This window comes from Pollicipes pollicipes, unplaced genomic scaffold (assembly GCF_011947565.3).
Source record: "Pollicipes pollicipes isolate AB1234 unplaced genomic scaffold, Ppol_2.1 Scaffold_7231;HRSCAF=8579_pilon_pilon_pilon, whole genome shotgun sequence".
In the NCBI taxonomy this organism is placed as follows: domain Eukaryota; kingdom Metazoa; phylum Arthropoda; class Thecostraca; order Pollicipedomorpha; family Pollicipedidae; genus Pollicipes; species Pollicipes pollicipes.
This window is the reverse complement of record NW_023597034.1, coordinates 11,620,257-11,642,944: the sequence shown is the minus strand read 5'-3', so window position 1 is coordinate 11,642,944 and position 22,688 is coordinate 11,620,257. Positions and strand designations below refer to the sequence as shown.

The 22,688-nt window shown below is 47.4% G+C and overlaps 1 protein-coding gene across 1 annotated transcript in view; it reads right to left on the bottom strand.

Moving 5' to 3' along the window:
- LOC119109391 (neuronal acetylcholine receptor subunit alpha-9) overlaps positions 1-22,412 on the bottom strand; it is an 85,871-nt gene extending 63,459 nt beyond the window's left edge. Inside the window, exons 1-9 of the mRNA XM_037233006.1 lie at positions 22,361-22,412; positions 20,090-20,232; positions 16,102-16,256; positions 13,840-14,023; positions 13,401-13,530; positions 11,080-11,166; positions 10,673-10,807; positions 6,652-6,766; positions 51-153 (exon numbers count right to left, since the gene is read on the bottom strand). Coding sequence (XP_037088901.1) covers positions 51-153; positions 6,652-6,766; positions 10,673-10,807; positions 11,080-11,166; positions 13,401-13,530; positions 13,840-14,023; positions 16,102-16,256; positions 20,090-20,232; positions 22,361-22,412 — 1,104 coding nt within the window. The remainder of the gene's footprint in view (positions 1-50; positions 154-6,651; positions 6,767-10,672; positions 10,808-11,079; positions 11,167-13,400; positions 13,531-13,839; positions 14,024-16,101; positions 16,257-20,089; positions 20,233-22,360) is intronic.
- Between the last annotated feature and the right edge of the window lie 276 nt (positions 22,413-22,688).

Here is a 22,688-nt window from a genome sequence, read left to right as displayed (position 1 = left end):
CGCTTGGCCGTCACGGACAGCGGCCCGTGGACCAGTCGGTGATCACTCACGTTGGTCGGCGCCGCCGGCTCTTTCGGAGACACTCGGCTTCCTTTGATGCGGGGTGGGACGGGTATGAACATGATCTTGGCCAAGAAGTCGAACATGAGCACTCTGGAACATGACGCGCGGGAACGTGACTGTCATGTGTGCAGTGCTACAAAATACCGGCACTCCGTTGCGCGATGGACTCACGTGATGATCGAAACCTGGAAACCAATGACAAGGAATACTTGTTGGAATAGTGGCATGCCCTCTTGACACCAAAGCCAGGCGTAATACACAAAATGCTAACATTCTTGTCAAAATGAAATGTTCAAAGGTCACGCTGTTGTTTTAAAAGGTAGTGGAATCACGCGGCTTGGAAAAAGTGTGATGCGTAACTGAAGCGAATATCAGCAGGCCTCTCCACTGGCATGCAGAACAGCACGGGGCCACTGGTCGATGGCCACTCCGATTGCGTCACAAGAATGTCAATAATTACTCACGACGGCAACCACCAATGCCTTGCGTTGCACAGCATTGTACGGCACCCCCATTCGCGACTACTATCGCATCTTTCAGAATGTTTTGCCGGCCCAATAATCTGTGAAAGTTTGGTAACATGCCGACCAACGCTGCTGCTGTTTTTTTTTTGTAAAAGCGCGACGGTGGGATGTAGAGCGCTAAGCTAAAATGCCAATGAAGCTCGAACCATACTCGGTCTGAAGCCGGCTGATATAAATTTGTTCGATCAAATACATCTTTGAATGAGGCGGCCACTCCAGATCGGCTGGTATGACACATGCTTCTTCTGCATTCGCCTACAGACCCATCTCACCGACAAGTGGAAATAGCATACACCATTCAGTAGCCGTTATACCTTAACACGAGCCCGGGTGGCCGGCTAGATACCCTTCGCTCGGGTAGGGGGGGGGGCAATTTGACCCCCTGAGATCTCGTGAACTAAGAAACCTTGATACACCAAATTTGCAGGGTGTATTGACCTGTACATAAACTCACTTAGGTCAAAGTTTTAGGTTCCTAGGCCATGGCCTTTGGGTCAAAATAGGTCAAAAATGTCAAGTTCCAGGTTGGTCCCCTAAATGCCCCCAGAACCTAGATAACCGTTTCTAAGCAAAAGGTCACATACTCATGAAAGGTCAGTGACTTTGTTTTACCTTTTGAAAGCCAAGGTGGACAAAAGTATACAATATTGCTTTGATTTTTGCATTTGACTAAGCGGCAAAGATTACGCTAGGCAGTATGTTAACAAAACAAAATGTTGACCCGGGTCAATTTAGGTCAATGACCTATTCTAACCTCTAAGAAGTCCATGGAAGATGTATAATGCAGTTCCTTCTATCAATAAATTCGAAATGAGCGCCAGAAACTATCGCACACAGCAAGCCCTAGAGTAACAAAACAGGTTGGTTTTGACCTTGGTGTGACCTTCATACCTGACCTTATATCAATGTAATTTGCTCATTTAATTGTTGTGTTGCCTAAGAAAGCATCTCAGAGACGTATGTCTTCGTCTAACACTTCGTTGTTGGATCAAATTGAAGGATTCCATAGAAATTGCCTTCGCTGAAACCATCGCCTGACTTTGACCTGCCATAGGTCAGCGAGCTTACAAGGTATACGCCAATTTTTTTGTCAAACGATCCGCTATTCAATTGTCTACAGCTATGCATAATTTTGCGCGGCTACGCCACGCCGTCCGGTAACCAGTCTGGAAAAAAAATATTTGGGGCGGTCAATCTGACTCCCCCTACCCGAGCGGGCGTTAAAATTCATAGGCGGCTGGCCTGCAAGGTCACAAATGACATGACTATGGGCTTACAGCTAACACCGTGCTGAACCCCAGCGAAGACCAAGACAGCAATGGCAGCAGTGGGTAATCGTGTTGTGCGTGATGGCCCACCGACAATGTTAAGGTCGAAGAAAAATGCCATCATTAAACTATCACCAACAACACATATGCCATCAGTACACCAAAATTATCCCATGCCGATGCCGGTTGATCTGTCAACGTGCTGTGGTCCCCGACCAGCCTTAAGTGGTGCACCTGTTGAGAATAAAATGCTCTCATGCTGATCATATCTGACGCAAGTTGTGTAAGATTCCCTCTTCTAGCAGGCATCTTGTACCCCCATTTCGAGTAGAAGTCAAGTATAAAACCGCTTCTCCTGATTGGGCAAAAGCGCCGGTCACAGCTTTGGCAAAGTTGTCAATAGTATTTCGCAGTAACCATGATAAGAAGCAATCTATTCGATCAACTCCAACGGTAAAGCGCATTCACTATATGCGTGGCCAAGCATCATTTGTTAGAAGTGGAGTGAGAAATGTTATGGCAAAAATGGGTTAGTTGCTGAGCCCATTCCCCGAAAAATTAATCATCGAAGCCGCGACGATTTCACGCCACGAGTATGAAAACGTGTTCCGCAGCCATGCAGTTCATAACTACTAATGCGGTCCATGGCACACCACCCACCTCCCTAAAAACATTGCGCATTTTTATAGTCGTAAAGGATGTCAGGCTGGCAGGCGGTTATGCCGTTTTATCTTATACGGAAAGCTCTTGAATACGGAAATAAATACGGAAAGCCGAATACGGAAAGCTCTTGAAAACTCTGCTGGTGCTCACGGCAAACATCATAGCCCACCTGAGTTAATGCAGGATAAATGCATAAAATTATAGCGATGAAACGGACTGCAATGCGATCCGTTTTGTCCGCCAAGAATAAACTGAGTTCCGGTGAGGAAAACAGCCCCATATGCGCTTCGTTTGCGTGCACCCCTTCGTTGGTTTGGACAAGGGTGTATGGCTACGCCGCCCACAATCGGAATGCAACAACGCGATCAATGGAACTTCGGTTCTCTGCATGGGAGGCAGCTTCAAATAACTGACCAAGTAGTAGCCGTGATAATTCACATATACACGTTGTGTTCAGTAGGCTAGTTTAGGCACATGTAGCACATTTTGGGGGTAAACAAAGCGATAGCCCTAAATTTTGCCTTAGTTTCTTTTGACAGTGAACTTTCAATTTTGTCCGTGGTAAACTATCACCAGTCATTTCCAAACAGACATCGAATGTGACACGGACGACTTATTATTATCAGAGGTTCAGGTCTCCCGTTGAAAGAACATGCCTAGTTCAATCTTCACTGTTTATGACGTACCAACCAAGGCTATATACAGGGCTTTTACTGCAGCAAACCATTATCCACATTTCTCTCGCCGCGGTAGAAACCCGCAGCGGTCAAATGAGGCTCTCTGTGGGGCGGTCGCAGGGGACACAGTTCCTCCCCTGGGTGGAAAGGGGCCGCGCGGTTAGGGAAAACTGACGGGATCCGCAAAATCGACCAGACAGGCAACACCATGTCGAACTCCCAAAACATAAGCGTGCTTCGTACGCATAGAAGCAAGCAAACAAAAAACAAGCAATTTCGCTGTTTCTTTCTGACATATATGAAATTGTCACTAAACTGAAGAAAATAATAATATCCGCAACATGGGCGCATCACAGCTTGTACAGTTTCCCATCTCATCGTAGCGTCACGAAGTTAGAATGCTCTACCTTGATGGCATCCTTGATTCCGCCCTCGTCGTCGCTGCCCATTATGCAGCCCGAGGCAGTGTAGCTGACGGCCGATGCATCCAACATTATGCAGCCCGAGGCAGTGGGGCTGACGGCCGATGCATCCAACGTTATGCAGCCCGAGACAGTGCAGCTGACGGCCGACGCATCCAACATTATGCAGCCCGAGGCAGTGCGGCTGACGGCCGATGCATCCAACGTTTTGCAGCCCGAGACAGTGCAGCTGACGGCCGATGCATCCAACATTATGCAGCCCGAGGCAGTGCGGCTGACGGCCGATGCATCCAACATTATGCAGCCCGAGACAGTGCAGCTGACGGCCGATGCATCCAACATTTTGGTTTCGCAGGGAAGCATTTTCGGGGGATCGCTGTGTTTAGGAGTTGCCGGTGAAAATGAGCAATTTCACCGATGAGATCGCTGGTGGCACCCGCCGCCCCCATTTTGGACCAGTTTATCACCAAGGAGTGCGAAAAGGGCCAATCGCAATCACAGGGCTTTCTTTTGGTTGAGGTGCACCATGACACGCACGCGGGTAAAACAAACCAACAGTGATTTCATAAAAGTCACATCATGGGGAAAGTTTTGGTGGCCGGGCAGTCCGCGTGAGGTGGCAGAGTTGATGTTTCACCAAAACATGGGGACCCGTGGACTGAAAACACCCAAATCGGCCTCAGTTTATTACACCCGTAGGATTGCATGGACAAGAGGAATGGTTAACACCTAGAATGTTGCTTAAGTACATTTTTTTGGAAGTTCGAATTTAGCCATTATCGCTTAAGATATTACCAAACTGAATCCCAAAGTGTCATGGGCTAAGTTGCGGGACGTTTCACAGCTTTATGAGAAAAAATAACGTACTTCAGGTAAGTGGTCGCTCAACGATCTCACTGGCACTTTATTGTTGGGAAGTTGGAGACATTGACTGCTGTAAAGATAGCAAAGGTCCTTTGATGCTAAGCAATTTTAATCAACCACCGAAAGGTCAACATTCATACACCCACATCCTTAGGATGGTGCAATCCAGCACCTGCGCAGGGGCGGTCCATGTTTAGGGGTACCCCGCCCCACTAAGCAATAACACGAGAATGGAAGCGTCCTCATAGCGCGCAAAGGCAAGACCTGACCACCGAGGCACTGAAAGACTGGCGTTGGTACGGATTGGGACTAAGGCACTTTATACCAACGGCCCAGATTTGGTGAGATGCAGAAAAGGTTTGATTTGAAGACTCCTGACCACATATATGCATTGACTCCGCCTCACAAAATGACCAATTTCAACACACCTTGCAACACAAAATGACTCACAGATTTCTTCCTACCAGGGGATGTTTTTCCAAGGAATATCATCGATGATTAATTTTGTAAACAATACTGTCTAGCTCACGCTTTGCTACATCTTCTGCTGCATGTTGCGAGAGTGGAGCATGTTGGGCGACCCGTTTTAACTAGTGACTAACAGGTTTGGAAACTAAAGGGTAAAACGTCTCATAAATATAAACATGTTAACTGTCCAACAGATAGTTGCAGCTAAGAAAATAATAGAACGTACTAAATCCTTATTATTGATTTTCGGGGCTTGCTTTGCAAGCATTTCAACCGAAAAGAAAACCTCCCATCGTGCCATTAAAGCGACCAAATGTAGGGAGACTGGTTTGTTTGCAGTTGAAATAGCTTCCCGTTTCACTTGTAGTGCATCAACACAACTCATGACCTAGAAAGGTTGATGCACCAAAGTTGGCTAAGTTTCCGGTGACTTCATGTGATGATGGATATCGTGATGTGCAGATAGGTGCCGTCAAAGTAAACAGGTAACGTCGGTGTGCGCCGTGGTTACAAATGCAGTGCATGCGCGCTACCGTGTCTGTGCCCCCGTGCGCTCGCCGCTGGCGTGCCCGAAGGCCGGCCATGCGGGGTGACGTGACACGTGGCAGACTATGACGTCACACGTCATACGCAGCACGTGATGGTGTGCCAGGCAGCACGAGTGTAGGCGGGCCTTCGTAGGCGGGCCGGCCGACTCCGCTCCACGTCCGCTTGCGGCGACGTAGCCGGGTGGGGGAAGCCGGCAGCGGCGGGCGATGACGCGGGGCGCAACAGTTCTTAGTGTGTAACCGGGTGTTCATAAATGCCAAATGCAAAAGAATGCCCCGACTTGTCGGGATTGAGGATCCACAACATGTGGGTTGCTGAGCACCAGGATTAATTACGCAGTCCGAGAAACCCCTGTCGTAAAAACCCTGTTTCTCCATTAAACTGCTTGTTAACCACTACAAGTATATTTTCTGCGACAGGGTTTACCTTTGTTTATCCATTTGCCACCCAACTATCCTTTCTGTAGACAGTGACAGAATCAATCTCGCCATCAATAGTGTGGGAGCTATAATATTCTACATCACACACATAGGTTGCTCAAAATATTGTCATCTACAGGATTACTGAAATACACTTCAGCGATCGTCACCCATACTTGAAATAAAAGGCCTCCCTCTTACTTTGATAAGCTTTTGGTACGTGACGTTTCATCAAATTGGTTGCCTTTTGTGTGTTTTGGGTGACCAAGGCGCACCTTCAAATGATACTTGCCGTAAATAAAAGTCCCGCACATTCACGAAGTCGGAACTGAGGCAGGAGTTAAGGTGGAGAATGTGGTTTGGGGGGGGGGGACAGGGTAGCCATGACACTCTCGCCTTTTGTAGAAGTTTAACATTTATCTTGGGGTGACGCATGATCGTTGGCAACGCTAAAACGGTTTTAATGATCCCCCTTCCTGGGGCGCCCACACTTCCCGTTAACTGCCTTCCCGTTAACTGCCTTCCCGTTAACTGCCTTCCCGTTAACTGCCTTCCCGTTAACTGCCTTCCCGTTAACTGCCTTCCCGTTAACTGCCTTCCCGTTAACTGCCTTCCGAGTGCACTGCCAGTTCACCGCCTTAACAGGACTCTTGGGATGTCTGCATCTATAGCAAACGGGAAGCATGCCTAAGCGTGCCTGCAGCACATCTGCCACTGATCGTCGAGTCACTCACCTGGTCCAGTTGGGCACTGGGAAGCCCCACACGCCTTTGTACTGGATGTTCAAGACGAAAATGGATGCCATGATGTTGGCTGTTAAAATGCCGATGCAGGTTCCGTAGTAAGTACCTGAAAGAACAGGCAGCTACCAGATAGTCTGACAGAAAGCGGGTCTGCCCATATTGCGAGAAACTGCAGAGGGCAGTAGAGAGGGTGTCATCGTTTTGCCCCTGTAGTAACAAACCGACGTGTCACCGCCGGCATTCATCACCAAGGACGTCGAACGTGACAACATATCCTCACAATGCACGAACACCGGCATTGTTGGAATGGCCTGTCGGGTGGCAGTCCAGCTGTGGCAGTTCCAGGTGTTCCAGGTGTATGGCAGGTCACGCACATCCCCAGCGTGGGAATCCGGAGGCAAACGGCATTCAGGATTGATGAGGGCTGACCCACTGTCACCATTTGCCCCATGCGGTGTCCGTAACGCCCTTGAGACCTTGCTGGCTGCGCCAAAAATTGATACTTTCCACCACGTCTTCGTATTCACCACACTAATCGTACCGTTACGTACTAACCCATTTCGGTCGCGCTGCATCCTTGATCATTGTCTTATTGATTGTGGGAGGTTATTTCAAATGCCTCATTAACCCGACCTGGCTCGCATAGTCGGGTCAAAAGATGTTAAATTGCTTTATCACCTTTTGCTTGGTGATTCCTATCAGCCCAAAGACAAGGCAGTTTTAAGTCAGATGCCATCGTTTTCTTACAGGGGATAGTATAGGATCATCACGGGAATTTTTCTCGATTGGACCCTAAAATTCGAAGGAGAGGAGCCTTCTCTTCAGCCCCCTCCCTGCCACAACCAAACGGAAAAAAACGCATCAAGATAAACAGGAGGCTAACGCTCCGGCGAACGCCGGAGTGACTCACATATGCCAACATGCCAACAAACAGGAAGCACATGCACCGGCTGGCGGGGACCGCGTATTCGACAAACAGCTGACAAATGACCCAGCCAGCGTGGATATGTGTCTCAACAGACAAGACATGCACAATGCATCCGGTGGCACGCACCTGACCAGCAAAGAATGGGCGTAGCTCGATTAACGGTAGTTGTATGCCTCGGCAACCAGAAGCGGTTTGCCGTGCTACAGGCCCCCAAAAGTTTAAACGGAGGACGCCGCCTTCAGTGGCTACCATAAAATAGGATACAATGAATTCCGGGACCCCTGCTCATGACACCAGAAAACAGAATCTTGCAAAGCATCCATTGAACAATTAATTGGGTTTGAACCTCGCAGCAAAAAAGTGGCACAAGGCACGAACAGCATCCTTCACCTTTCACTTATTTTTCACGAAGCATGATGGCGACCATAATTTGTCTCCTCCACTGAAAAGTTTTGTTTCAGACGTCTAAGTTGAACTCACCGAATTTCCGAATGTTTTGAGCGCCGAATTTTGTCGCAATGAGACATTCTTTGCTCTGCTGCGGTCTTCCACGGCGTATGTGGCGCCGTGGCGTGAGGTCTCCGACCACACAACGAATTCAAGTCTGAATATGCATTTAGGCCACAGGTAAAGATCACATTATGAACATGTTTTTTTGGCAGGGCTGACCGCTCCCACAACGCATTTCATTTAGAAGCGTATCTCTTGGTGTGAAATCATTAAGCTCTGATCGAGCATGTATCTAATTTCATGTTATACGAAATATATAGCTTACGTAAATGAGGTATCTAATGTTACGCACGCCGTACCAGGCCCAGAGCCAAGGTCACGTGCCGTGCAAATGCGAGCTGAAACCTCGGTCTAAATGTCTATTTTGATCTATTCATTTCCGTCATATTTGAGCCATCTACCGCGAATTGTTAGAGTTTATCCACAATTAGGGGTATCGAACACGTGAAAAGCGGCTGCTCCTTGTTAGCTCCTCGTTAGCTCCTTCACACCTTGTTAGCTCCTTCATAAGCCGTCTAAGGTCAAGGTCAAATTAATTAACCCGGTTGCAGATAATCGGCTGGATCGATGTTTGCTTTGTTTCCGACGGTTCAGCTACACCGACAGCGCAATCTGGTACCCTTCTGCCGCCACCAGTCATAGTCAAACCCTTCCTTCCTACCCCACCGCCAGTCATGGGGCCGTCGATTTGTGTAAAACTGATAAACGGCTTCCGCCGCCCCGCCACTTGCTGCCATAGGCCCGGACCCCCGGGGTACGGGCGGCATGCGCTGGGATGTATTTCAAGACATCACTTAACCATTGTTACAGACAATCGCTTCAAACTTGGTAGAGGCAGCATCCTTCATAGCGAAATCGTATTTTAGAACATCGACTTTCCTACTTTCATAATCTAATGTCTAATAGATAAGACAGTAGTGTAAGCTTTATTCCTCCAAAAAAAAAACAACAAAAAACAGGAGAATGGTGATATAGTTAGGTTGATATTTCGGCAACATGCTTTTATCGAAACAGTAGCAACAATGAGTTTACTTTTTTAGGAACAATTCTTCCATTTTTAACACCATTTTTTCAAACACAATTTCACTACTCACTTCTGCTATTGGTTCGACAAAGGCATGTTGCCGACATATCAACTTAACTGTATCTCCATTCTCCTGTTTTTTCCGAGGAATAAGGCTAGTGCTACTGTCTCACCTATGTGAATAATGTTCCTCGCCAATGCACTGAACAGTTTACGTAATTTTAAAGCCAAAGACCCAAAACTGTAGGGTGTACTTGTTATCAATACTTCTCTTGTTTGATATGCCAATGTTTCAAGGTGCAATATTGGAACAACAAAACGACATCACCCACGAAACATTTACTGATGAGATCACGTTTCCCGTTTATGTGTTAATTTGTCTACCGCTATGCGCTTTTCCAAAAAATCGACAAACATGACGTTACTCTGGCACTACTCACGCTTGATCTGTCATGATCTAATGGTTGATACCTTGATGTATGACGTCAAACTCATCGATTAATGGCTGCTCCAAATTTCTCCGCGATATATTGAGATGTTTTTGAGTTATCACGAATATTTGACAGGGGAGGGGGGCAGATGTCACCTATCTGCCCATGCCGGGCTGACATCCATACCCCCCCACCAGTTTCTGAGCTGCACACCCACAAAGATGTGCGGACTATTTCAAGGTCAACAAGGTATCCATGACGCCATAATTACGTCATTCAAATCCTGCCATTCCATCGGCCATGCGACAATCAAGTCAGGGGAAAGTAAAATTGACAGACCGTTCACAGCTGGCGTTCGTGAGGACAATTTCCGGACAAAAGACGTCAATCAGCTGTCAGTTAACATGCGCCCGGGTGGCCACCTTGATACTCTTCGCTCGGGTGCAGAGTCAATTTGACCCCCGCTGAGAGTCTGTACTTGTACTCACCCAGGTCAAAGTTTGAGGTTCCCAGGTCATAACGTTTGGATCAAATGAGGTCAAACAAGGTCAATATCTAGGTTAGTCTCCAAAGTGCCCGCGGAACCTAGCTAACTGCTCTAAGGAAAAAAAACACAATCATTCGGGGTCAGTGACCTAGTTTGACCTTTCAAAGGTCATGTTGACCAAGATCACACAAGACTGCTTTGAGTTTTGCATTTGAATAAACGACAAAGATGTCTGAGCTGAGGTCAATGAAATTCCATTATTCCATTATCCCATTCCATTATTGTGTTGCCTAAGAAAGTATCTCAGAGATGTATGGCTTCGTCCAACACTCCATTGTTGCATCAGATTGAACGATTCCCTGGAAACTGACTTCGCTGAATCTATGGCCTGACTTTGGCCAGCCGTCGATCAGCGACCTTACAAGGCACATCTAATTTGTTGTGCCAAACCACCCACTACTCAATTTTCTACAGGCACTCAAAATGTGACGCCACCCTGCCGCGCCGTTCGGAAACCATTCCGGAAAAGCCTTCAGAAGAAAAGGGGGTCATTTGACCCCCGGCCGGGCGCGTGCTCAGCGGCAATACCTTCCCTAGGAGAGCATGTTCAGCCTCCATCATGCCACACCAACCTGCGATAGGAATGCTTTGCGATGGCGGCAGGTTTTCCGTCATGGCCATCAGGAAAACCATCATGGCCAGCATAGCACTGATACCCAGGCTGACCTTCTCCCCCGACTCGCAGGGCAGCATAAACACCATCAGTGCTGTGGAACATCACTCCGTTACTGCACATATCATCAACACCGCACCCGCTGAACCAATGAAAAAGCATTTATAAAATTGACAATCCATAGATTGCACAAAACATATTCCGGCGCATGGTAGAATCTGACTGCAGTCTGAAAATGCCTGCTTGAAATGGCAGGATTGCGGAAAATAACATGCTACACACATGTCACCTGCGCACCATGTATACACATTTCGTGAAGCGTTAAAAATCGTGTACTTATCTTGTTGGTGAAAACTAATGTCTTACCCGTTAAATTGACGAATATTCCTGGCATTATGAAAAAGAACATCGTAAACGCGGTTCTTCTCTGAAGCTGCACGTAATATCTGAGGGCTGATTGGGTTTGTGGTCAAACATTATACTGTCACAGTGGTTATTCAGACTAAACTTATGAATGCTGATGAATGCCACGAGCGAACACAAGCCAATTCAATATGTGAGAAATTTACACATATGCTTGCTTGCCAACGACGCATGCGAGAACATCAAAAACATAATTAGACTACCACGGTAATCGGAGGTGTACCACCGTCCAGAAGGCTGGAATGGCAGTAAGTGGAAGAAACATATAATATAAAGGCTTAAGCTGCATGTGGATGAAAAAGCAGCTACCTCACCAAAGCACTGCAAAGATAACGCATTGTAAGCAAACGCAGCAGGTGGGCATCATTTTGAGGTAAAAAGAGGGACATGTCGCCTCCCCCAAAGGAAAAAAAACATGGGGACTCAAAAGGAGGGCACAAATATGAAGAACATATTCTAGGCCTTGAAAAAAGTTCATGGCGATGCTTGACAGGCCAAAAACACAAAATACAGCATGGCTCATATCACAAACATAAAAAAACAAACAATAAAATACAGCATGGCTCATATATATTATCAACATAAAATACAAACAATAAATTGCAGCAAAGCTCTTATCATAAACATAAAATACAGACCACAAAATACAGCATGGCTCCCTAGGAAACGCTGGCAAGTATCCACGGCAAAAGTGCTAAGTCACTATCGCTGGAAATACCGCGGCAGTACACTCCAAACGCAATTGAAAAGGTCCTGAAGTGTGCAATGATTAACAAGACGCTGCTTTTCATTAAAAGCTGTTTTGCTGAAGACAATGCCAGGCAAACATCCACGATAGTAATAATAATGATCGCTCACGCCACGTGAACATTAGTTGCATAAGGTATGGTGCAATCAGGCCTGTACATGCATCTGTATGCATTGCAACGACCAAATGGCCTCGTTCAGCTCAACAACAATGAAAATGAACGCTACTCCCTAAACAAACACGACCGGTTGGAAAAGGAAACAAGGACGTCTTAAACAGTGGCGCTGCCAAGCGAGCTTTTGAAGGGTTTTTAGACCCCCCCCCCCTCCGGTCAAGAGCGAGCGTAATTTGTCACTTTGACACTATTGAATGTAATTCTGTACGCTGGTGATCAGTCAACTTATTTTGGCTTAAAACCTAATGCGCTGTTATAAGCGGTGACACAACCATAGTTTAGAGATTAGGTAATCGGATAACCGCGTGGATATGTACCGCAGGCAGCTGAGAAAGCCGTTTCGGCGCCAGACAAAGCCACCATTGATTGCCCATTGATCATAGACACTTTACCTGTGAGGCGTCTTTAGTCTGTTCGCGGTGCCTACGAACCATGAATAGGGCTTGCCCCCACCCCCCCCCCCCCCATCCCGAAAAATGCTCCGTTACATACCCTGCAGTCCCTCCCGTCACAAATTCCGACAAAATTCTGGCTAAATCCTCGCCCTACATCAACGAAGTTTAGCAATGCTCCCAAAAGCTCGAATCCACGTCCAGCCGGCGGGACGCTGTGGATAGGTGGCACTGGATTTGATGACTTGGCTAGGTGTTCTCACAACCACGATCACGCAGATATGCGCGTCGATTGGCTTGTTTGTAGAGGATGAAATTGGTGAGCATGCCGAGGAACACTCTCTCGTCGTACATCGCTTTTGCTAAACATGCTTCTGTACATTGCGCTTTGCCTGTCTCGATGCAAAACACTTAACACCACTTTGATTTCCATCAAGTGATATATTCAACATGCAATGGATTGTGTCCTACAATAGTCTTTCATAATATTTTGTCCTGAACAAGGCAAAATTCTTAATCTCATAACTGTTCAGAACCAATAGATGAAATATAATCTTGATTTTGTCAACTCGACGTTTTTAAAGCTGCCCTTGCACTCACGCTACGGGTTAACTTTTTCCACATTTTTGTCCTGCTGCAGCGCTGCAATGCAGTTATTCCATAACACTAATGCTAGTGTCAAATCTATTTTTATTAGCGCCGCCAATCTGCGGCAGCTTTCTAAGCATATAGAGCAAATATGGCATCCTGGTGGGCTCCATTCCTTTCATTGCGTCTTATTCATTGACACTCCCTTTCATTTGCACGAGCCGTTGGCGCCGTTTGACGTCTTACTGACCCATTAACTCTGAAATCTCATCCACTGCCATCATCATTATGGTCAACGACACTGTTACTTGAAAACGGTCGATCACAACATACATATGGCATATATCGAAGATGTTCTTACTTGAAAATGGTTGATCGCAACACGCATCTGTTGTGTTCAGGCCATCCACGTAAAAATTTTCCAGGAAAAACTCGGGGTTCTCAACGTAAGCGCTGATGTCGCCCTGAGCTGGGCCGGTCACCAATGCGATCTGGGAGCAGGACAAGCTCCGATCGGTGGAGGGGAAGCGACTATGACGTCTCCATTACACATTCTAGGCTCGCGATTGCAAGGTCTCCAGTATGGGTCGATAGAAAGGTAGGCGACTTGGAGACACCATAAGTCACTCTGCTTAGAGACTGCGACGCGAACAACATAACGTATCACGGTAAAGTAGCACAGAAGGGCGAGCGTAATTCCCGCCTCGCCGTAAATCGATCTACACAAATCCTACCCTGACTGATGCTTTGTTTCGTGTTCCCAACTGATAACGTCGGCAGCGCTGGCGAGATATACTGACCTGGGTGATGTCCTGCGACCAGCTGGAGAAGCTCATGACGCAGAGCTGCTGATCGAACGGGTAGTAGCGGATGTTGATCTCGCAGGAGGAGCGCAGGATGGCGTGCGACAGCATAGTCACCTCCCCGGACGACTTCACGATCGCCAGCGTGTTGTAGATGGCCCATTCGTAAGCCGAGTCGGCGCTATATGACGTCACACGGTCACCACGTGGTCGCCTCCCCGGACGACTTCACGATCGCCAGCGTATTGTAGATGGCCCATTTGTAAGCCGAGCCGGCGCTATATGACGTCACACGGTCACCACCGTTGGATCACATAATTTTTCACGGTTATGGCGACCGTTTTTACGGACACTTCGGTGTTCCGACTTCTACAGCAAAGACCGCCAACGGCAGAACTGCTATGAAACAGCTTCTGCGTGACATAACATCCGTGGTCTTAACTGTTACGGACAACACAACCACAGGACAAAACTTCTGCCGGCATCACACAGTGTGCAGAGCTTTTACAGACCAAGTTCGTTACGACTCGGCTGCCTCGGTCAAAAACTCGATGTTGTACCTCCGCTGAGCATCAAAACCGCTACCGGCACCATTATTATGGCCAAAACCACGTCGTTACCATTCTTGTAATTAACATTGCCATTATTATTATATTACCACTGGTCATTACAAAACAGACGCCATTTCCAGTATTGATCCTAGGAAAACATAGTGACATGCACAAAGATAATGGTGCCTAAAAAGATAGGATGAAACCGGAAGAGTGCTTTAGTTCGACTGAGCCAGTGTTGTTGTCAGAAGCAGCCAAAATATGAATGAGTCAAAGTGGGGTTGATTGCACTGAATGCTCAGTAAATGGAAATAAGTGGTGCGATTAAACTTACGCGAAGTCGACTCTAAAATTGTGCAAAATTGCATTGCGTCATCTAATTCAACTCATTTGAGGACATATGAAACAGGGTCTAGATCTAGCTACAGCTGGTACGTCAGCTGGAGGCAAAATAAGGATAAACTCGGTTCACTGTGAGTTAGGTTAAGTAACAGATAAGATGAGACAAGGTAAAGCTACGTGACGTGAGGTGACGCTAGCTTCACGTTGGGCTACGTTGGGTGAAGGCTAGGCATAGATTATGTTAGGTTACGTTAAGCTAGGTAAAGTTTAGTTAGTCTAATACTTAAGTTAACTTAACTGGCTTTAAGCTAATTCAATTAAGTTTTAGCCCGGGCTAACAAATGGGCCTAAAGTAAGTTAGGCCAAGTCGAATAAGAGTTTTGCATATCATTCCCCGCGTAAAGACATCGACTGTGGACGTTTCGTCTGTGGAGGTGATGTTGCGCGAAAGTTATGTGTCCGTAACAGTTTTGTCGCGTACACGTAAGGGTACATGGTTTATACGAAGCAATCGTCTTGTGCAAGAGTTTTCTTGCATTAAATTGTCGTGCCACATACTTTGACCGAAGGCATTTTGTATGTAACAGACCTGCCACGTGGAACGTTTGCCCACAGAAGGATTTTCTCTCAACTGTAGTCCCATGTTTTTGTTTTTGTTTGGTAACAGCCGTGTCATGACATCTGCGTCCGTGGCGGTGAAGCGCTTAATAATTTTCAGATACAATTATGCAAGTTACCAAAGTCCTCTCAACAGCAGAATCACGTCTGTCAGTAGGATTGGTTCACACAATTTCATCTTGCACATAAAGTAACTTTGATAAGGACTGAAGCCCGTTTGCGCCAAACGATTCGCTGAAATCGATTTAGAGGCGAATGAAACCGATTACATCGATTTAGACGCGAATACCATCACAACCGATCGAAACACGACTGAAAACGGCTGTAGGCCTTGCTGCTTAAACTGATATCTTGCCAGAACAATTCTCTATACTACGGAATTATTTTGTTAGGGCCTGCAACCTGTTAATTAAATGAAACTGGGGGTTTACTGGGTTACACAACATCGCATCATGGCCGCTCGTGGTGAACAATTCAATGGCAGAGTTATAAAGTTATGCAATGTACGTAAGCCCGTGTGGTTGCCGCCATACGAGTACGGGATTCCCAATCCATACATCCACTTGGCGATGTATTTAGAACCCAACGCGTCCGCCACTCATTCAGCTACAGGGCCTTTCCAAAGAATATAAGAAACTGGCACAGGTATGCTGATATTATGACCATGTCAATGGCTAGATACGTGTTCATAGCATATTAGTAAAACGCGATAGCCCGTTTACACACCAAGTAGGATTTGAAGCCTCACCTATTGTAAAGAACGACGTCTGGTGTCCAAATATCCTTCCAGGGTACGCGGATATCCTGGATGCCCGCATAGTTATCCGGGTTCCAGAACAGGAATGAATCGTTCCACTTCATAATAATCTCTGCATTCACCGTCATCACCTGATTCTTCTCATTCTGTGGGAGTCGTAAAAAGAGTAAGCCCCTATTACTGGATCCATTGCTGTCGGTAACATGCTTGCAGTTCCCATACTCATTCAAGCATCAGCATGCGGCCATTTTTAGCAACTCTAGCAGTGAAATGTCGTAAAGCAATCTTGGAAAGTGCAGGCATATACGTACGATAGTGCTACATCTCCCCTTTCTAAACCACCGAAAAATTACACGCAATAATTCTTTACCAGTCTCTTCTCTGCTCAATTCCCCGTATCATTTGGCAAAACTATACCCCTGCCGCTATAAAAGGGTGTGGGTGTACGGGTGTGGGACACCTCATCCTCTCCGCCCTCTCTCTTATCATTAGAAATGTCGTATGTTTCACACCTCGTCACTTCACAAACAAGTATGCCGTCCGCCAGACAGTTCGCAGACGCAGGTACCAGGCATACTTTGACCTCATTTGGACCGATGTTCTGAGCTTCTGAATCATCTAAAAATAACTCGTGTAAAAATATAAGTCGCTTGTGAGTTTACTGCACCCAGTTTTCCACCCTCGTTATAGCACACCGGGTGCGCAGTGTTCTCCTCCGCCCCCCCCCCCCCCCCCCCTCTTGCGGGAGGCGACGAAGTGAGCAAAGCATGTGACGTTCAATTTGAAAAATAACCACTAACAAGTCAAGCATGGTTGACTTTATTTCATGCTAAGGTTTTAGCATATGCAAATTTATCACTACATGTCGAAGTATTTTAAATGTACCATATTTACAAAATTGACAGTTTGGTGTTGTAGCAATCACCAACGAAGCTTTTTGCTCGCTGCGCACTAGATGGGGACGCACCTATGCCGCTGTTCCCGAAATAATTACTTTATTTCAATGACGCAATATTCTCTCCCTCGTGAATGACAACATGCCATGTTTATGAAAGAAAGTTCAATGAAATAAATGCTGGGTAGAAGTCCCATGCTGTGGTTTGAACGGTCAGTCGATACGCCAAAAGAAGCGACTCAAGCTCATCGGGTTGTGCCTTCGTCAGCATTGTGGTCAACTTTAGAATGTCCCCAGCGTAGGCATGCTTGCCCAATGGGTATCAAGTACCGGCGCAATATGCTGATTACATCGTTTGGGCTCGTTTCGTCCAAACCGACATGACCCGATTTGGTACTTAGACAGCATACACATATTGCGGGAATTTAGCCAACGCATTCAACGTTTAGATATGATGTTCGTGTTCTCCATGCAACAGCCGCTTTGCCTAGCTCGAGGCCCCGCTTGACGGTGTGGTGAGTCGACGATAGGGTGAAGGGATGATTGGCTTTGTCAAACCATAAATCATTTAGTTCATTCGCGATTAACACAGCGCCTCGTTTATACAGATGTCCCATAAATCCCCTGCTCACAGTTTTCTTAAGTGTTTTGTATGCATGGTAATGGCAGACATAAACCTCGCATTTCAGAGAAGAAAGAACTTATTTATTTAAGATAAACATACCACACATATGACAGAGAGGACATTCTGTTTGAGACACCAAGTGGCATGGGTGCATCCTACATTAAAGTTACTAGGTTCCATGTCGGTTTTGGTGTCACTTGATATAGCAAAGCACAACAATATCGGTTGGATGGCAGTGCATTCCTCTCAGAAGTGACTAGGGTTCGGACCTCACCAACTTCACTGGTGGTTATAACTACACAAACCGTTTGAACGACATCACGGGGTTACGTTCGACTCCAAACCAGGAAACCACTGATATGACCCGTTGACAATGCTTCGCAAGCAGTACGAGGCATACGATTTCATTAGCTATACTGAGGCTTGCGCTACAGAAACCAGAAGACTACGTTCCCTACAATCCTGACCAGGCCACAGAGGATACATTATTTCATCGTTCATTTTGGAACTTGCACTAAAAACTTGCTAATTGGACGCAAGCAGACGGTTACCTTGCAAAGATTTCTGAGTCTTGCCGAGGGCATCATTGTGGGGGGCATCATTGTGAGAGGCAGCAGCACTTGGAACAATATGGCACGCTTGTTTACATATAATCACCGTTTGGCTCTTGTTGTTTGGATTAGATTGGCAATTACCCGGTTAGATCCCTTTGCTATCACCGCCCTTGAGTACAGACCGTTAAGGCCGAAGACAGAGACCAAATGTCCAACGTTTCAATATTGCGGGACTTGGTTCTACGGAATTACCATTTTCGACTCGTTTCTAGCCAAACTGCAAAACCTTATTAGAAGGCCCAATGCCATGACGTTGCGGAGGCGACATCAGTGTACTACCCAATGAGCAAGAAGGAATTAATATAGGCCTCGTGCCTCTTCTCAATTTATGATGTTTGAGCTACACATGTCAGATGCATGCGAATTACCACATGTTGTTATTGCAGTGCCGGAGACGTCAATCCTGTGACGTAAGCCAAACAATTAAGTCCGGCCAATCAATGCGTCGATCACTGATGATAGCCAAATTGCACCGCTCAATACCCCAAACGATAAACCAAGCGTTGCATCTTAAACGTATCTCGCGGCATCTGCCACAAAAACGGCTGTCGTGAGATAACTTAGTAGTCAGGATGGATCCTTAGAATGAAATGGATAGGATCGTGAAAGCTTTAAGCGACACGGATAGGATTAGATTAGTCAGGGATGTCGCGGCTGTTTGCCGCCTTTATGGCGATGTCGAGCTCATTACCCAGCAGTACCGGGTACGGGTCACGACGCGGGCAAGTTACGGTGTAGAGCTCATTACCCAGCAGTACCGGGTACGGGTCACGACGCGGGCAAGTTATGGTGTCGAGCTCATTACCCAGCAGTACCGGGTACGGGTCACGACGCGGGCAAGTTATGGTGTCGAGCTCATTACCCAGCAGTACCGGGTACGGGTCACGACGCGGGCAAGTTACGGTGTCGAGCTCATTACCCAGCAGTACCGGGTACGGGTCACGACGCGGGCAAGTTACGGTGTCGAGCTCATTACCCAGCAGTACCGGGTACGGGTCACGACGCGGGCAAGTTATGGTGTCGAGCTCATTACCCAGCAGTACCGGGTACGGGTCACGACGCGGGCAAGTTATGGCGTCGAGCTCATTACCCAGCAGTACCGGGTACGGGTCACGACGCGGGCAAGTTATGGTGTCGAGCTCATTACCCAGCAGTACCGGGTACGGGTCACGACGCGGGCAAGTTACGGTGTCGAGCTCATTACCCAGCAGTACCGGGTACGGGTCACGACGCGGGCAAGTTACGGTGTCGAGCTCATTACCCAGCAGTACCGGGTACGGGTCACGACGCGGGCAAGTTACTGCCTGGTGAAAAGACGCGGCCACAATTTCCGCTGTATAGGAACGGCGCAAATCGAGTAGTGAATTCGTGGTGCACACAGCCCGTTTCACTTACCGAGCACTCTGAACTCAAATCCATCAAAACATATCACTTGGCACATACTTTTAATTCGTCTGAACGAGGCAGGGGATTTTCGATAATTCAAATGGCAGACATTTGTACAGTTTGGATGAGTGCCATGTACATGTACTGGGAAGATTTTGTTAGAGATTTTCACCCATCTTATGATGACTGTTGCGCTTACATTAAAAAAACACTATGTTCAACCCAGTGAAAAAATAGACGTGGAAAACAAAATAAAAAATCATTGCAGCTGCTACGAAAATAAAAAAAGGCGAGCTCACGCAGTATTAAAACGCTGACCAAATGCACATGTTAAATGGCGCGAGGAGCTACGACTCCTCCGGCAAGATCAGGCCGGTCTCACCAGACCAGATCGGTCCGTGCACTGTCCGGGTCAGCGACGGCACACCTGCTGGGCAGGGGTGAGAGGCCGGTCCTCACCAGGTCGATCAGGTTGTAAATGGAGACCTCGAACTCGACGGTGGTGGGCGTAGTGTGGCTGGCGATCGGCCGGATCGAGGTTGAGTAGTTGGCGAAGAGGTAGCGGTGCAGCTCGTACTGTGGCGTCTCGATGGAAATGCCTCCTGTCGGCCAGGTACGGCCAGACACATCACGGACAGACACAACACGCCCAGACACATCACGGACAGACACGACGTAGCTAGGAACGTTACGATCAGGCACGGTCGGACAGGTCACGGTCAAACACGTCTCAACCAGACAAGGTCAGGAAGGTTGCGGTCAAACACGTCAGTCAGACAAGGTCAGACACGTCACGGTCGAACACGTCACGGCCAAACAAGGTCAGACTCGTTAAGGCCGGACGTGTCCTGTCCAGATACGGTCGGACAGGTCGCGGCCAGCCGTGTTCTGTCCAGACCCGACTCCACATATCAGGGCTGGGCAAGGCTGGAGATGGCCGACATGACGCGGCCGTCAGACGGGCGTAGCTCGACACGCCGGCCACGTACTCTGGGACCAGACATCGGCCTGCACGACTGGACTGGACCTGGGCCCTGCCGGACATGACCAGAACTGCCACAGACTGGACTGGACCTGGACCCTGCCGGCAATGGACTAGAACTGCCATGGACTGGACTGAACCTGGGTCCCGCCGGACATGGACCAGAACCGCCATGGACTGGACTGAACCTGGGTCCCGCCGGACATGGACCAGAACTGCCATAGACTGGACTGGACCTGGACCCTGACGGCATTGGACCAGAACTGACATGGCCTGGTCTGGACCTGGGCCCTGACGGACATGACCAGAACTGCGATGGACTGGACTGGACCTGGGTCCTGCCGGACATGTACCAGAACTGTCATGGACCGGACGAATCATGAGCCAGGCTGCAGACAAGGACTGGACTGAACCTGAGCTGAACTGGACATAGCCCGGTCCGACCATGGACCAGATTGCACTTGGACAGAGCTGGATCGGACTTGATACGTGACGATACACAACGTAATAGTGCGCGGGAATACGCTGAATGGTTAAAAATCATTCAAAAGTATTCAAAAGCCATTAATTTTGGGTGTGACCTGGAAGCTTTGCTCGGGACATGTTTGGGTACACACTGCAACAAACTAATTGGAAATTCTTGAGTTGTTTTTTTGGACATGCCGGCAAAACATTCCCTTTTCTTTACAAAATGCACTTTTCTCATGATGCCTTACCAAACAATAACAATTGCGCTACTCGAATGGGACCGCTATAGACCATTGGAACATTTTTGGATTTTTTGTGGGTTGGGGAGAGGGACCACCAAAATAAATGCGCAGCCATGAAGTTGCTGCCATGTACGAACTTTTCATTGCGACCTAAAATATGTATTTTCCGGTCATGTTAGGTTAATAAACTTCTTGGAGGCCTTTTACCCGAGGCTTCAAGTCAAGGGAAGTCGAAATAACATATCGTTCAAAGCAGGAGCAAGCGATGCGTTTTAGCACATTTATTCGTTGTTCTTCTGAGCCTTTCCACCTGACGGTGATTCCAAGACCAGCAGGTAATATGTTCCGCATTGTCAACTTTAAGACCTTACTCTGACCATAATCGCCAGATATCTCACGAGAGACTGGCAACACAACGTTAAAGTTCTTCAAAACAGCGTGGACCATCTTAACAAAACTGAATGTTGTCACTATATGTGACACCTCCTTGCAACATCGTGTTTTAGTACCTGCTGGTATATGTAACGGTGATAAATGTTGGGAAAAAGATCTCCCTACTCAAAATGCAAAACATGTGGAACATAAGGCGCCTCTTGTTTCCATCAGGTAATGCATTCAGTTCATTACACGGCTCATCGACTTCTGTGTAAGTTTCACAAAGGCTTCTAATTTCATATGCTCTTCAGTGACAATCGTCGGTTCAATTCGTTGTTCACCTGACGTGTGTTTACCCGGTCATGTTCTAATCACAAAACTTATCATAGGCGACTGAGCTACGTGACTTTGAAACGGCCTGCCATGAATTCAGAAGTCCCGTTAATACAAGGCTGAACGAATGCCGCTAATATCGCTCAAGCTCCAAGCATCCGTCACATCAGATCGGTGACTTACTTATCTTCCAACTAACCGCGGTCTGCTAACGGTCGCGGGTCAGAGGGACTCAACAGCCCGCCAAACATTAAACTTTGCCGTTAATAAACCGATTTCATGGTGGCGGAAACAGCAAGAACTTAATGTTGAAGGCAATGGTGAACTAACCTGTCGGTCGCCAAAGAGCACCGAAGAGAAGCAGCAGCCACTGGCTGGACATACCGCACACCATACTGCAGCACCTGTCAAAGGATAAAGTCGGGATGAAATGGGCAGAAGGTTGCTTGGCACGCACCGCTTGAAGTTGTCAGTTGAAGGATTTATTCCCCTCGTTGGGAGGTTTCTCACAAAGTACCGCGGACGGACATTTCATCCACTTCATCGCTCTGTTCGTCTCAATACTTACATTGCCAGCTATTTCAAAGCACTTCTGATGTGCAGGTTCAAGCCGTATAGCGGAAGATGGCAAACAGTAGGCATCTCCTTCCAGAAGCAA